Source organism: Salmo salar, chromosome 06 (genome assembly GCF_965601325.2).
Source record: "Salmo salar chromosome 06, fSalSal1, whole genome shotgun sequence".
Classification (NCBI taxonomy): domain Eukaryota; kingdom Metazoa; phylum Chordata; class Actinopteri; order Salmoniformes; family Salmonidae; genus Salmo; species Salmo salar.
Window position 1 is genome coordinate 37,248,529 of NC_138296.1, and position 15,081 is coordinate 37,263,609.

The 15,081-nt window shown below is 43.9% G+C and overlaps 1 protein-coding gene across 3 annotated transcripts in view; it reads left to right on the forward strand.

The window, feature by feature from the left end:
- The window catches only part of LOC106607084 (phospholipid phosphatase-related protein type 5), a 67,796-nt gene that overhangs the window by 23,829 nt on the left and 28,886 nt on the right, over positions 1-15,081 (forward strand). For all 3 annotated transcript variants that reach the window (XM_014203676.3, XM_014203677.3, XM_014203675.3), the window contains exon 3: positions 4,012-4,200. In XM_014203676.3, coding sequence (XP_014059151.1) covers positions 4,012-4,200 — 189 coding nt within the window. The remainder of the gene's footprint in view (positions 1-4,011; positions 4,201-15,081) is intronic.

Below are 15,081 nucleotides of genomic sequence, written 5' to 3' on the forward strand. Positions count from 1 at the left end.
ATTGGGATGTGGAGTTACGATTATGATAAATGTTTTATCTGGAAGCTTGGGGTGAGAGTGATGGAGTATTCCATGAGTTGAGTGGTGTAGTCTAAATGGTATCTTCAAGAAATGTGTCTTTCTGTTCTGTCCTGAACACAGATGTACAGCTATGAAATATTGACCAGAGTTAAAGCATTCTATGTTAGAGAACAGCTGGGAAAATACGAGTGGAGGAGACGTGGAGAACAATAAACCCTGAGGGGAGACTGAGGGGAGAAAGAGCATTTTAGGAGGTGAATCAGGGGGTTGAGAGAGGGGAAAGTAAAGGTTAAGATTTGAGGAAGATGAAGAAAGACAGGACATAAAATGGGACATGTTGAAAGGAATATATATACACACACAATATGAAATTCCTAACTTCATACTTAAGCAAAGAGGTGGAACAGTATTTTCAGAAAAGGGCAAAATTGCTTCCTGTCTGTGTCATTTTGAATACTGGTGCTGTGAGGATGTGTATGACATGCCAGCCTTTGTTGCAAAGGGGAACGGCAGGGTAACTGTGTTCAGCAGTGTGGGTGTCACGACTGCTACTCAAACTGTGGTCATTGAAGGTAATGACAGTTATGTCTCCCTGTGTTTGAGTGCTAACAATGCAAGATCCCAAGCAAGAAAAGTATCTCTCTGCGAGGGATGCAGGTCATTTTGAAACGATTCCACCACAAACAACACATAACAGAGCAAGAACAACACTAAAGTGGGACTAGCTAGCACAATAGCTCCCTGCAAAACACCTGATCAGGAAAACATAGTTGTATAACCACAGTCAGGATACCTGAGCGAATGTCCACTTGCTTAGGCTCGGAAACAGAATAGTTTCAAATGTAGACCTTTTTAAACTATTCAGTCTTAGGAAACATGCTTAATAACTTAAATTACCGTGAAGGAAATGAAGAGGACACTCTGTTTTAACATTCATCATCACATTAGATAGTCCCTGGCCACGACCCAGAAGTGTGTGACTAAGAATAAAGGAAGAGCTTTCTAGTTGGGCTCTGCGCTCTGCGGGTGGTCCTCAGCTAGGTCTACGTCAATTAACACTTAATCATCTTAGAACAGAGGAGAAGAGGCGCCTGTCACTCTGCAGTGGGCAAGTTCTTCCTCCAGGCTAGAGGAACCATCATTTCCTGTAAAAGAAAAACACCATCCCAACTGAACAGGCTGAAATTCCATATTTTTTATTTTTTTTAAACAGCTCTTACACAGCAAGTGCATTATCATTTTCACAATTTCAGAGTGTTATTTTGACCTCCGAGTGGAAAAAAAAAAAAAACGTAAAAAAAAAAAATATATATACTATTCCCTTTTTTAAATGTTTTTTTTTCATACTGGCTGATATTAAAAGGGACTGGCCCACATTGTAAACAGTACTGCCATGTTTCACATTGTGACCATCCAATCACAGGTTAGGAAGTATGACTGACCAGGTATTGGTTGACAGGAGTTCTGACAGCAGCACAGCTGGACCAGTCAGATACAAGCGTGTGTGTGTGTGTGTGTGTGTGTGTGTGTGTGTGTGTGTGTGTGTGTGTGTGTGTGTGTGTGTGTGTGTGTGTGTGTGTGTGTGTGTGTGTGTGTGTGTGTGTGTGAGAGAGAGATACTGTAGACAGTGATTGAGTGTGAGAGAGGGAGGAAGAGAGAGGCAGAGAGAGAGCAGCAGAGGGAGGCTGAGGAGGTGTCAGGGTGTAAATAATGTGTCTGAACATCACCGGTCCAACGAGTCAGATGAAAGTGAGACTGGCACAAAAAACAACAAACCCACAACTGGATTTGTACAGGAGGGCACCAGAATGGGCATAATGTCTTCACTACTGTTACTGTGTCTTATTGAACTACGTACTGCTAATGACACAATGCCATACATTTTCTCATATGTCTTTAAAATGTATTACTGTGAGATGGACAGTTCTCAGAATGAAATGATTAAAATCCAACCCAGATCCCTCCCAGAGGGCCTCCCAGGTGGCGCAGTGGTCTAAGGCACTGCATCGCAGTGATTCTGGGTTCGTGCCCAGGCTCTGCCGCAACCGGCCGCGACCGGGAGGCTCATGGGGCGGCGTACAATTGGCCCAGCGTCGTCCGTCCGGGTTGGGGAGGGTTTGGTCGGCAGGGATATCCTTGTCTCATCGCGCACTAGCGACTCCTGTGGCGGGCCGGGCGCAGTGCACGCTGACCAGGTCGCCAGGTGTACGGTGTTTCCTCCGACACATTGGTGCGGCTGGCTTCCGGGTTGGATGTGCGTTGTGTCAAAAAGCAGTGCAGCTTTGTTGGGTTGTGTTGTGTTTAGGAGGATGCATGGCTCTCGACCTTCGCCTCTCCCGAGTCCGTACGGGAGTTGCAGCGATGAGACACGACATATGTAAAATAATAGGTAGGGGAAAATGATATGACTCACTCCTACTTCAAAATATCTCTGTTTCTCTCCAGGCTGTTGGGGATAAAGATACACAATGAGAGAATAACATTGGCTTGGGATGTGATAAATCAGCGGCTTTGGGTATCATTGTTGATAAGATAATGTTGTATCTGGAATAGCCTACACTACTGCAGATGTGTTACTTAAACATAAACCTACTCCGCATACTCATTGTTAGGATAGAACATACAGTATCATTTAATATAACGCCAATTATAAAGTATATGAGGTTATGTATCTTTCAGTGATGCTGCTGGTCTTCATTACTCTTACAATGTTCTGCCTTGAATCATTCTGAATGAGGACAAGATCACGCGAACCTAAATATACTATACCTCCACACTTTATGCAATCATAAATCCTGCTGAGACGAATTGAAATTACACAATATTGGGAACTCATCTCTACCGTTATATTCTTCACCATGACAACCGCACATGGCATAACATGTCTCTCTCTCAAGGGAGGGTAGAGCGAGTGAAGACGATTCTGAACAAATCAAAAAATCTATAAATATCTGTCTGCAGTGTCTATGGTCAGAGGGCATTGGAGCACAGATAATATCCTAAGGGAGTGTGAAGCTGAAACATGTCCCCTCACCCAGCACCATGTCCCTAGCTAAGTGGAAAGAAAGGGGCTATTACTGTCCCTTCACTTCCCTGATAAATGAGGCCATACAATTAGGATTTGTTTTGTGTATTTGAGTTAAATCAGATGCAGCTCCATTCCACCATACTACAGTACTAGTACTACTCCACTACATACTAGTACAGTGTACATTCCATGAGATACAAAAAGTCATGGAAAAGTATATTTTGGTCTATTCATGATGGGGGAAAATATTACATGTAGACACCATTTTCATATATTTTTTTGGGACGACTTGCAATTGAGTTGATATCTCAGTAGTGTATTATTATCTCTGATGTCCATGGATCTGCCTATATAAGAAAAACCCTGGAATCAGACTTTGAACATGTCACAGGGGATGTCAGCTCATATAACTGGTTTGTAGGATGCTTATGATCACATTCACACTACTCTTCAAACACAGCATCCAAAAATACACCCACTGCTCCTCCGTAGTAGACTCAGGCGCACCGATACCAATGCAAGCAGTTCCCCCTCTCCCTCTCATACTCTTTTCACCCTCCTCACTCCCAGTCTCTCTTTCGCTCTCTGATATTCTTTGTTTTCTCTCTTCACGTTGCAGTAGAATTCAATTTTTCCTGTCTTTATTCCATCTTCTTCCTCTCCCCTGTAGATGCTCCCTTCTCTCGCTCTCTCTTCCTCCAGCTTTCTCGCTCTCTCTCTCTCTCTCTCTCTCTCTCTCTCTCTCTCGCACTCCACTCTGTCTCCCGCTGCACTGGTCAGGCTTACAGTAGGTGCTCTCTCCCTCTATTGATCTTCACCGGACCTCTCTCTTGCTCCCATCACTCCTATGCCTCTCTCCGTGGATGAGGGGAACTGGGACTTGACTCTCCCTCCTTCCTCTCCTCCTCCGCCACCTCCTCCTCCTCTTCTTGCCTAACGCGGGGATCATGTTCTATTTCCAGCTGGTGATCATGGCAGGGACGGTTCTCCTGGCGTACTACTTTGAGTACACAGACACGTTCCCCGTGCACATCCAGGGCTTCTTCTGCTACGACAAGACGTTCTCCAAGCCCTACCCCGGCCCGGATGAAACCAGCAAGATACCCCCACTGCTGGTCTACTCACTGGTTACAGGCATCCCCTGCTTTACGGTAAGACCATGTGGTTAATCCTGTGTGTGTGTGGGGGGGGGTCTGGTTCTGTATATTACCATTCATAATTTGTCTGAATGTTGGATCCTGTCTCTCATTTGTTGAGTCAAAACATCTCCAATGCATCTCTGCTTTATGACAGACATGATGAACAGATTGGTGAGCCACGTGGAGCCCTCTCCCTCCATTTCAGAGCCTGTCACAGAAAGGTTGTGTGTGTGTGTTTGTGGTCAGCCAGGGAGGAGCGCGCAGGCTTGTGGAGAAAGCTGTGTATGGACAGACATAAATAGAGATTGAGTGACGATGGTCACACCACGTAAAGATGTAATGGAAACAGAGTCGGAGAAACGATTGGCGACAGAGTGAGAAACAGAACATGGAAACGGCAACGTTTTAGAGGCTGTGAGGGTGATCAGGTCAGTGGGTTTTATTTGAAAGAGACAGAAATAGACAAAGGCCAGTTGAATGGAGATGTGAGAAGATGAGAGACAATAAAGAGAGACAAAGAACCACAGAGATGGTGGATAGAAAAGAGATGGTAATGTGGATGGAAGGGTACCAATGTTGTGGAGCTGTCAGTGTGAGAGATTCAGAGGGCGTAAAACATGGAGCACCTGGCACTGAACAACACAGGCCAAAACTGCTTCCTTGTTTCAGACAACAGACAATACCGGCCTTAGCTGAAAACCACCTCAGTCTACACAATAAAAGACCACAACAGCTTTAAAGTGCATTAACCAATATTTGACCTGGGTCAAGCCTCATTTCACTGCATCAGAGCACAGTCAAAACCTGACCTAACCTTAACTGACAGGGGCCAATCACGTAACCAGTGGGCAGGCATATTCATGACACCTCCCACCTATAGTACCTCTGTCATTTTGTTGTTGACTCTAGTCTAGAGGCATTTGATCGCTTTTCCCAACAGCTACAGTACAGTGCACCAGTCAGTCCTTTACCTTTGCTTGTTAGACAGTGTATTTGGGTCAGTGCCAGTCCTCCAGGGCTAGTTGTTGGCACTATCCTCCTCACTCATCTTCCCAAGGGTCCCCTCTTTCCTAATTAAAGTAGTCAGTCATCCTTTGACGTCTCAGCTCTGCATTAGCTGCCATTCCCTTGCTTAGAGGCCAACAGTATCCACACAGACCAAAGAGGGAACTTTGTTTGGCCACTTTCACGCCTCGTCTGTGACTTTTCAGTCGGTGCTTGTTGATAATTGACCCCTTTTCTCAGAATGCTGCATTATGTATGAAGTACTTCTGTATGATGGCCCAGGATCCTCTACACCAGTGTTATCATGCTGCTGTGACAGCAGCATTTACAGTAGTGATACGGTCACAGATCTCATAGCTGTTTTATGTACAACACCGTGTTGGAACTTTGTCCTGAGTGTCTGTGGTGGTCAGCAGTCCAGTGGTTAGACCTAGTATTTGTAGAAATGACATCGTGATGATGTAGTGTCAGCATCCAGTGGGCTCTACTAGAAAGGGGTTGTGAGTGATCTAGGAAAAACAGTGAAAAAACATTGAGGGTGGATGATGAATGGGCAACAGTTGGTATCACGCTGAGGTAACGACAGGATCCTCTACACCAGTGTTATCACGCTGAGGTAACGACAGGATCCTCTACACCAGTGTTATCACGCTGAGGTAACGACAGGATCCTCTACACCAGTGTTATCACACTGAGGTCATTTTTATTTTATTTAACTGGGCAAGTCAGTTAAGAACAAATTCTTATTTTACAATGACGGCCTACCCCGGCCAAACCTTCCCCTAACCCGGACGACACTGGGCCAATTGTGCCCCGCCCTATGGGATTCCCGATGACGGACAGTTGTGATACAGCCCGGGATCGAACCAAGGTCTGTAATGACGCCTCTGGCACTGAGGTGCTGCGCCACTCAAGATGACAGTATGCTCTACACCAGTGTTTTCTAACTCCAACAGTACACATTTTTGCTGTAGCCCTTGGACAAACACATCTCATTCAATTCATCTAGGGCTTAATGATTAGTTGACAAGTTGAATCAAGTATGCTTGTCCAGGGTTGCAATAAAAATGTGTACTGTTGGGGGGTACTGGAGGACCAGGGTTGGGAAGCTCTGCTTTACATAGAAGCAGAGCTGAATCCCTGCAGGGAGCCAGACCCCATGGAGTTTACATTCAGCTGGAGTGACGTCATTCTGATGCTTTTGATTCAATGTTATCTCAAAAACACTGTGTGTGTGTGTGTGTGTGTGTGTGTGTGTGTGTGTGTGTGTGTGTGTGTGTGTGTGTGGTGTGTGTGGTGTGTGTGTGTGTGTGTGTGCACGTCAAATGAATTATTCCAGAAAAACAAGTGAACTTTAAAAAGACAGCTGCATTTATTTATATATTAATGCATTCCATCCAGTAGGATACTGTGGGCTTTTACCCCAGGGCTGTTGCTGCATTTGCAGTTACTGTGGCCCCCGCTCCACACGCAGATCGTCACACACAAATGAAAGCAAGCGCGTGCACACACACTTGAGTTTGGTTCATTTGTAGGGCATCTAAGAAGTAGGTCTGAGGCTTAATTACATTTCACATTTTAGTCATTTAGCAACTTACAGTTAGTGCATTCATTTTAAGATGGATGGGTGGGACAATCACATATCACAGGCATAAAAAGAAACATTTTCCTCAATAACGTAGCTATCAGTAGAGTCAGAGCTAGAAAGGGGGGGGGGTCAAGTGCTGGTTAGGTTTTTTATTTATTTAATTTTGGGGGGGGGGGGGGTCGTGGTGAGGAGGATGATTATTTAAGATAATATTTGAGGAGGTAGGGTTTCGAATGTTTTAAGAAAGATGGGCAGGGACTCTGCTGTCCCAGCTTCATGGGGAAGCTGGTTCCACCATTGGGGTGCCAGGACAGAGACGAGCTTTGTCTGGGCTGAGCGGGAGCTGCCCCCCCGTAGGGGTGGGAGGCCATGAGACCTGAGGTGGCAGAAGTGCTTAGGTTGGGGTGTAGGGTTTGAGCATAGCCTGAAGGTAGGGAGGGGCAGTTCCTCTTACTGGTCCGTAGGTAAGCACCATGGTCTTGTAAGGGATGCGAGCTTCGACTGGAAGCCAGTGGCGTGTGCGGAGGAGCGGGCTGACCTGAGAGAACATGTCTTATAGTAGATTCTATCTGACAGTTGATGAGTGTGTGTGTCTACATTGTCATGCAGAGATGTAGTGAGATCTGACGCTTCATCCCCAAGAGTCCTTTATTAATCCCCCCCATCAAAATCTCTGCCCTCTCACTTCAGTCTTAATGGACTACCACTTGGCCTACCAAACCTGCTCACCAGAGAATGCATTTACTGTATTGTAGGCCTATGAGAGAAATACTGAAGCTGGGGTGAATCCCAATACTCTACCGTGGCAAATCATCCTCTTCTACTCCAACAGTTATCTGAGAGGACAGAACAGATGGAAACGATCTGGTTAGTGCCCATTATGTGTGTCTCATTGAGGAGAGGCTGAATCTAACAGGAACCTGAGGAATTGACACTAGCAGTCGTTGGTTTTGCTAGCAAATAGGCTCATACCATTACACGTCTGCCCATCCAGTCTCTTCATATCAGGAAAGGGTAATGGGGATGACAGGTAGCCCTAATGGAAGAGAAGCGAGAGTTTTGGGACTCCTCTGTCTGTGTTTAAAATAGACTAGAGCAGGGATTGTCAACTAGATTCAGCCATGGGCAATGTTCTTTTCTTGAGTGGATGATCGTGGGGTCGGAACATAATTACAAATAATTTGTAGACTGCAAATTAACTGCATATACACTACTGTTAAAGTTTGGGATCACTTAGAAATGTCCTTGTTTTTGAAAGAAAAGTACATTTTTTGTCCATTTAAAATAACATCAAATTGATCAGAAATACAGTGTAGACATTGTTAATGTTGTAAATGACTATTGTAGCTGGAAACGGCAGATTTTATTATGGAATATCTACATAGGCGTACAGAGGCCCATTATCTGCAACCATCACTCCTGTGTGCCAATGGCGCGTTGTGTTAGCTAATCCAAGTGTATCATTTTAAAAGGCTAATTGTTCATTAGAAAACCCTTTTGCAATTATGTTAGCACAGCTGAAAACTGTTGTTCTGATTAAAGAAGAAATAAAACTGGCCTTCTTTAGACTAGTTAAGTATCTGAAGCGTCAGCATTTGAGAGTTCGATTACAGGCTCAAAATGGCCAGAAACAAATAACTTTCTTCTGAAACTCGTCAGTCTATTCTTGTTCTGAGAAATGAAGGCTATTCCATGCGAGAAATTGCCAAGAGACTGAAGAGCTCGTACAATGCTGTGTACTACTCCCTTCACAGAACAGCGCAAACTGTCTCTAACCAGAATAGAAAGAGGAGTGGGAGGCCCCGGTGTACAACTGAGCAAAAGGACAAGTACATTAGTGTCTAGTTTGAGAAACAAACACCTCACAAGTCCTCAACTGTCAGCTTCATTAAATAGTAGCTGCAAAACATCAGTCTCAAAGTCAACAGTGAAGAGGCTACTCCAGGTTGCTGGCCTTCTAGGCAGAGTTGCAAAGAAAAAGCCATATCTCAGACTGGCCAATAAAAATAAAAGATTAGATGGGCAAAAGAACACAGACACTGGACAGAGGAACTCTGCCTAGAAGGCCAGCATCCCGGAGTCGCCTCTTCGCTGTTGACGTTGAGACTGGTGTTTTTCCACATTGTGTTACGTTATAGCATTATTCTAAAATTGATTAAATAAAAAAAATATTCAGCAATCTACATACAATACCCCATAATGACAAATTCGACTTTTTTTGACATTTTTCCAAATATATTAAAAGCAAAAAACATACCTTATTCCGACCCTTTGCTATGAGCCTCGAAATTGAGCTCAGGTGCATCCTGTTTGCATTGATCATCCTTGAGATGTTTCTACAACTTGATTGGAGTCCACCTGTGGTAAATTCAATTGATTGGACATGATTTGGAAAGGCACACACCTGTCTATATAAGGTCCCACAGTTGACAGTTCATGTCAGAGCCAAAACCAGGCCCTGAGGTCGAAGTTATTGTCCGTAGAGCTCCGAGACAGGATTGTGTCGAGGCACAGATCTGGGGAAGGGTACCAAAAATGTCTGCAGCATCGAAGGTCCCCAAGAACACAGAGGCATCCATCATTCTTAAATGGAAGAATTGGCAGGCCAAACTGAGCAATCGGGGGAGAAGGGCCTTGGTCAGGGAGGTGACCAAGAACCTGATGGTCAATCTGACAGAGCTCTAGAGTCCCTCTGTGGAGATGGGAGAACCTTCCAGAAGGACAACCATCCCTGCAGCACTCCACCAATCAGGCCTTTATGGTAGAGTGGCCAGACAAAATACACATGACAGCCTGCTTGGAGTTTGCGAACAGGCACTTAAAGACTCTCAGAACATGAGAAACAAGAATCTTTGGCCTAAATGCCAAGCGTCACGTCTGGAGGAAACCTGGCACCATCCCTACAGTGAAGCATGGTGGTTGCAGCATCATGCTGTGGGGATGTTTTTCAATGGCAGGGACTGGGAGACCAGTCAGGATTGAGGCAAAGATGAACAGAGAAAAGTACAGAGAGATCCTTGATGAAAACCTGTTCCAGAGCGCTCAGGACCTCAGACTGGGGATGAAGGTTTACCTTCCAACAGGCCAACGACCCTAAGCATACAGCCAAGACAACGCAGGAGTGGCTTCGGGACAAGTCTCTGAATGTCCTTGAGTGAGCCAGGTGGAGCCCGGACTTAATCCTGATTGAACATCTCTGGAGAGTCCTGAAAATAGCTGTGCAGCAACTCTCCCCATCCAACCTGGCAGAGCTTGAGAGGATCTGCAGAGAAGACTGGGAGAAATTCCCCAAATACAGGTGTGCCAAGCTTGTAGAGTCATACCATAAAAGACTCGAAGCTGTAATCACTGCCAAAGGTGTTTCAACAAAGTACTGAGTAAAGGGTCTGAATACTTATGTAAATGTTATTTTTTTATTTCTTTTTATCCATTAACAAAAATGTCTAAACCTGCTTTTGCTTTGTTATAATGGGGTATCAAGCAATTGGATCCATTTTAGAATTTTTATTTATTGATTTTTATTTCACCTTTATTTAACCAGGTAGGCAAGTTGAGAACAAGTTCTCATTTACAATTGCGACCTGGCCAAGATAAAGCAAAGCAGTTCGACAACATACAAAAACACAGAGTTACACATGGAGTAAAACAACATACAATCAATGATACAGCAGAAAGAAATGACTATATACAATGTGAGCAAATGATGTGAGATAAGGGAGGTAAAGGCAAAAAAGGCCATGGTGGCAAAGTAAATAAAGTATAGCAAGTAAAACACTGGAATGGTAGATTTGTTATTTGAAGAAAGTTCAAAGTTCAAATATAAATAATATGGTGCAAAGGGGCAAAATAAATAAAATAAATAAAGTAGGGGAAGAGGTAGTAGTTTGGGCTAAATTATAGATGGGCTATGTACAGGTGCAGTGATCTGGGAGCTGCTCTGATAGCTGGTGCTTAAAGCTAGTGAGGGAGATAAGTGTTTCCAGTTTCAGAGATTTTTGTAGTTCGTTCCAGTCATTGGCAGCAGAGAACTGGAAGGAGAGACGACCAAAGGAGGAGTTGGCTTTAGGGGTGACCAGAGAGATATACCTGCTGGAGCGCGTGCTACAGGTGGGTGCTGCTATGGTGACCAGTGAGCGGAGATAAGGGGGGACTTTACCTAGCAGGGTCTTGTAGATGACCTGGAGCCAATGTATTTGGCGACGATTATGAAGCGAAGGCCAGCCAGGTCGCAGAGCGTACAGGTCGCAGTGGTGGGTAGTATATGGGGCTTTGGTGACAAAACGGATGGCACTGTGATAGACTGCATCCAGCTTGTTGAGTAGGGTATTGGAGGCTATTTTGTAAATGACATCGCCGAAGTCGAGGATCGGTAGGATGGTCAGTTTTACGAGGGTAAGTTTGGCAGCATGAGTGAAGGATGCTTTGTTGCGAAATAGGAAGCTAATTCTAGATTTAACTTTGGATTGGAGATGATTGATGTGAGTCTGGAAGGAGAGTTTACAGTCTAACCAGACACCTAGGTATTTGTAGTTGTCCACAAATTCTAAGTCAGAACCGTCCAGAGAAGTGATGCTGGACAGGCGGGCAGGTGCAGGCAGCGATCGGTTGAAGAGCATGCATTTAGTTTTACTTGTATTTAGGAGCAGTTGGAGACCACGGAAGGAGAGTTATATGGCATTGAAGCTCGTCTGGAGGGTTGTTAACAGTGTCCAAAGAAGGGCCAGAAGAATACAGAATGGTGTCATCTGCGTAGAGGTGGATCAGAATAAAGCTGGTGCGTAACAACATGTGGGAAAATGAAAGGGTCTGAACTTTCCGAAGGCACTATATGCATTTTACGGACACAGTATATTTTACAATAGTTTTCTTTTGTTTGTTTTTAGTCCCATCCTTCAGCTATCCCTCCATCTATCTCTGAAAACCATACACTTCTATTTGCCACATATTTTTCCACTGGCTGTTTCACAAAAGTCCTGAACCTTTCTAATCTCATAGTTTCTACAGATAGTAAATTAAAGATAAACATTTTTGCTGAGAGAATTACTATATTGATCGACTGACTTACTTTTAAAATCACCCAGCAGCACTATTTGCAGACTTGGCTCCAGGTAAATATTACAATTCATCAGCCATTTCTGAACCTGCAACCAAAAACAAGCTACATATGGACAGTACCAAAACAATTTATCTAATAATTCTGTCTCTTCGCAGCAAAATTTGCAGAGCTACCTAATATGGTATATTTATCATAATTTGGTTTTAATCCAGAGAGGTTAGAAAAATTATCTAGATCAGTGATCGCCAACCGGTTGATCTTCAAGACATTCCTAGTCGATCACCAAATATTTCTGTAGAAAAGCCAACGAACGATAAAGGCTTGCGCTCCTTTTTTAAAATTGTGTTGAGCTGTTGCCAGTAGGTGCACTTGATTCAATAGTCCTGCGCACCGGGTAAGCAAAATGTTCCCATTAGACAAACTCCGCCTACCCGGCGGACCGGCAAATCTGTGACTAAATCGAGTGCACCTACTGTGCTGCCCAATCGGATAGGACAAATCACCGTGGCTACAGAGCTTCCCTGGCCACAGCCAAGTTTAAAGGCTACTAACCTACGTAAGATTTAATTACTTTTAAAACCATGACCACAGAGAGACTGTCAACGAATACAGCAAAGATCTGCAGTTTACGAGTGAGTTCATGTTTAAGTTTATATTCAAAACTATTACAAAACGTGCTTCTCCGTACTTCCGCTCGGGCTGCAGCTGCAATGAATGAGTAGCCAAGTATCGATAGCCCTGCATTTTATTATTAGCAGCTCGTCGTGTCGATTTTAATATTAAGGAATATTTAACTCTATGGTCGTAGGAACAACATGAATTTGTACATGAGGCAGATGCGGTGCGACTCGAGTTTCGCCATTTGGTGGAAGACGGTGTCCCCTCTCTCTCTGGTCAGTCTCACCGGAGGAAAGGAAGGATCGTTTTGAACGGTCATCCAACTCGGAATTCCAAGTCGGAAACTCGGCATCTTTCTAGAGCTCCGACTTTTCGACCTGAAGATCACTGATGTCGTGATTTGACCTCGTTGACCATCAGATGCCGCTACCATCAGTCCAGTAAAATAAAAAAGCTAATTATTTCAATTCATGCTCCACAGTGCCTCACAAGTGCTAAACCAACTGATCTATTTTGTTATCAAAGCTCGAGTTTTGAAATATAATATGGTCTGATTAACAATATTGGCAGGCCAATCATGTAGCCAATATGCTGTGATAATGTATTAGGCCTACTGCCCAAACCTCATTCCTACAAAACTGTTTGTGTGAGGTTAATGTAAAAAAAAAATATAATAATAATCTGAGCAGTAGATCTCAGCTTGCTTTTTGACTGCGAACGTGATCTTGACTCAGAAAAGGCTGGTGACCACTGATCTAGATCATCTATGAGGCTGTGGAGGGATACCAATAGTGGATTTAAAAGAGAACATGAATCATCAGCGTACAATAGTTACTGACTTTATTGTCCCCATGGGGAAATGTTGTTGCAATGTACATGTTTAAAGTGGCGTTTAAATACAAAACAAAATGACAATACAACTCATAAGTTACATACCAATAAAACATTTTTTTTTAAAAAGACTAGCCTGCTGGCCTTACTGAGTCAATAGGAACATTAGCCCCAGCTATTTAGAAGGGATATCACACCTGGCACAAATGATTGTCTAGTTCTGTTTTTCCTGCTGAGGGGTGCCCTATACCTGCGCCCAGAGGGGAGTAGTTCAAAGTCCGGGTACAGGGGGTGGCTTTTTAAACCCTGGATTTCTAGGCCCTTGATATTATAGTTGGATCAGATTTTAATAAATAACATTTCGATGGCCATAATAAATAGATACGCCAATAGTGTACAACCTTGTTTTACTCCTCTTGACAGTTTAATACTTTCTAAAAAGTAGCCATTATTTACTATTTTACACCTAGACTTACTATACATAACTTGAACCCATTGTATAAGAGATTTTACAAAATGTAAATATTCCAGGCATTTATATATAAATTCCAGTCGTACTTTATCAAAAGACTTTTCAAAGTCAGCTATGGCCTGGTTTCCCAGATTTTTCATGGTGTTCTATTGTTTCCAGTACTTGTCTTATATTATCTCCAATGCATGGTCCATGTAAAAAAAAAACTCTGATTAGGATGAATAATATCCAACAACAACTTCATAATTATTATAATAATTTTTTTACCCCCATTTTCTCCCCAATTTCGTGTTATCCAATTGGTAGTAGTTACAGTCTTGTTTCATCGCTGCAACTCCCGTATGGGTTCGGGAGAGGCAAAGGTCGAGAGCCATGCATCCTCCGAAACACAACACAACACAACCCAACCCAACCAAGCCACACTGCTTCTTGACACAATGCACATCCAACCCGGAAGCCAGCCGCACCAATGTGTCGGAGGAAACACCGTACACCTGGTGACCTGGTCAGCGTGCACTGCACCCGGCCCGACACAGGAGTCGCTAGTGCGTGATGAGACAAGGATAGCCCTGCCGGCCAAACCCTCCCCAACCCGGACTACGCTGGGCCAATTGCGCGCTGCCCTATGGGCCTCCCGGTCGCGGCCGGCTGCGACAGAGCCCGGGCTCGAACCCAGAATCTCTGGTGGCACAGCTAGCACTGCGATGCAGTGCCTTGTGCCACCCGGGAGGCTCAACTTCATAACTCTATGCACTTTTGCATCACAACACTGAAGTGTAAGGGGCCTACCATTTTTTTACTGGACTGGATTTTTATATTTACCACGTGGGTCCTGTTTAACTTCTCTGGGACGCTAGCGTCCCACCCGCGGTACACACTATCAACAGCCAGTGAAATAGCAGGGCGGCAAATTCAAAACAACAAATCTCATCCAAATTTCTCAAACATACAAGTATTATACACCATTTTAAAGAGAAGATTCTCCTTAATCCAACCAGTGTCCGATTTCAAAAAGGCTTTACGGCGAAAGCATAACATTAGATTATGTTAGGACAGCGCCGAGACAAGAAAAACCACACAGCCATTTTCCAAGCAAGGAGAGGTGTCACAAAAACCAGAAATACAGCTAAAATTAATCACTAACCTTTGATCTTCATCAGATGACACTCACAGGACTCAATTTTATACAATACATTTATGTTTTGCTTGATAAAGTTCATTTATATCCATAAACCCCATTTTACATTGGCGCGTGATGTTCAGAAAATGTATTCCCTCAAACCTCCGGTGAATGAGCACATCAATTTACAAAAATACTCATAA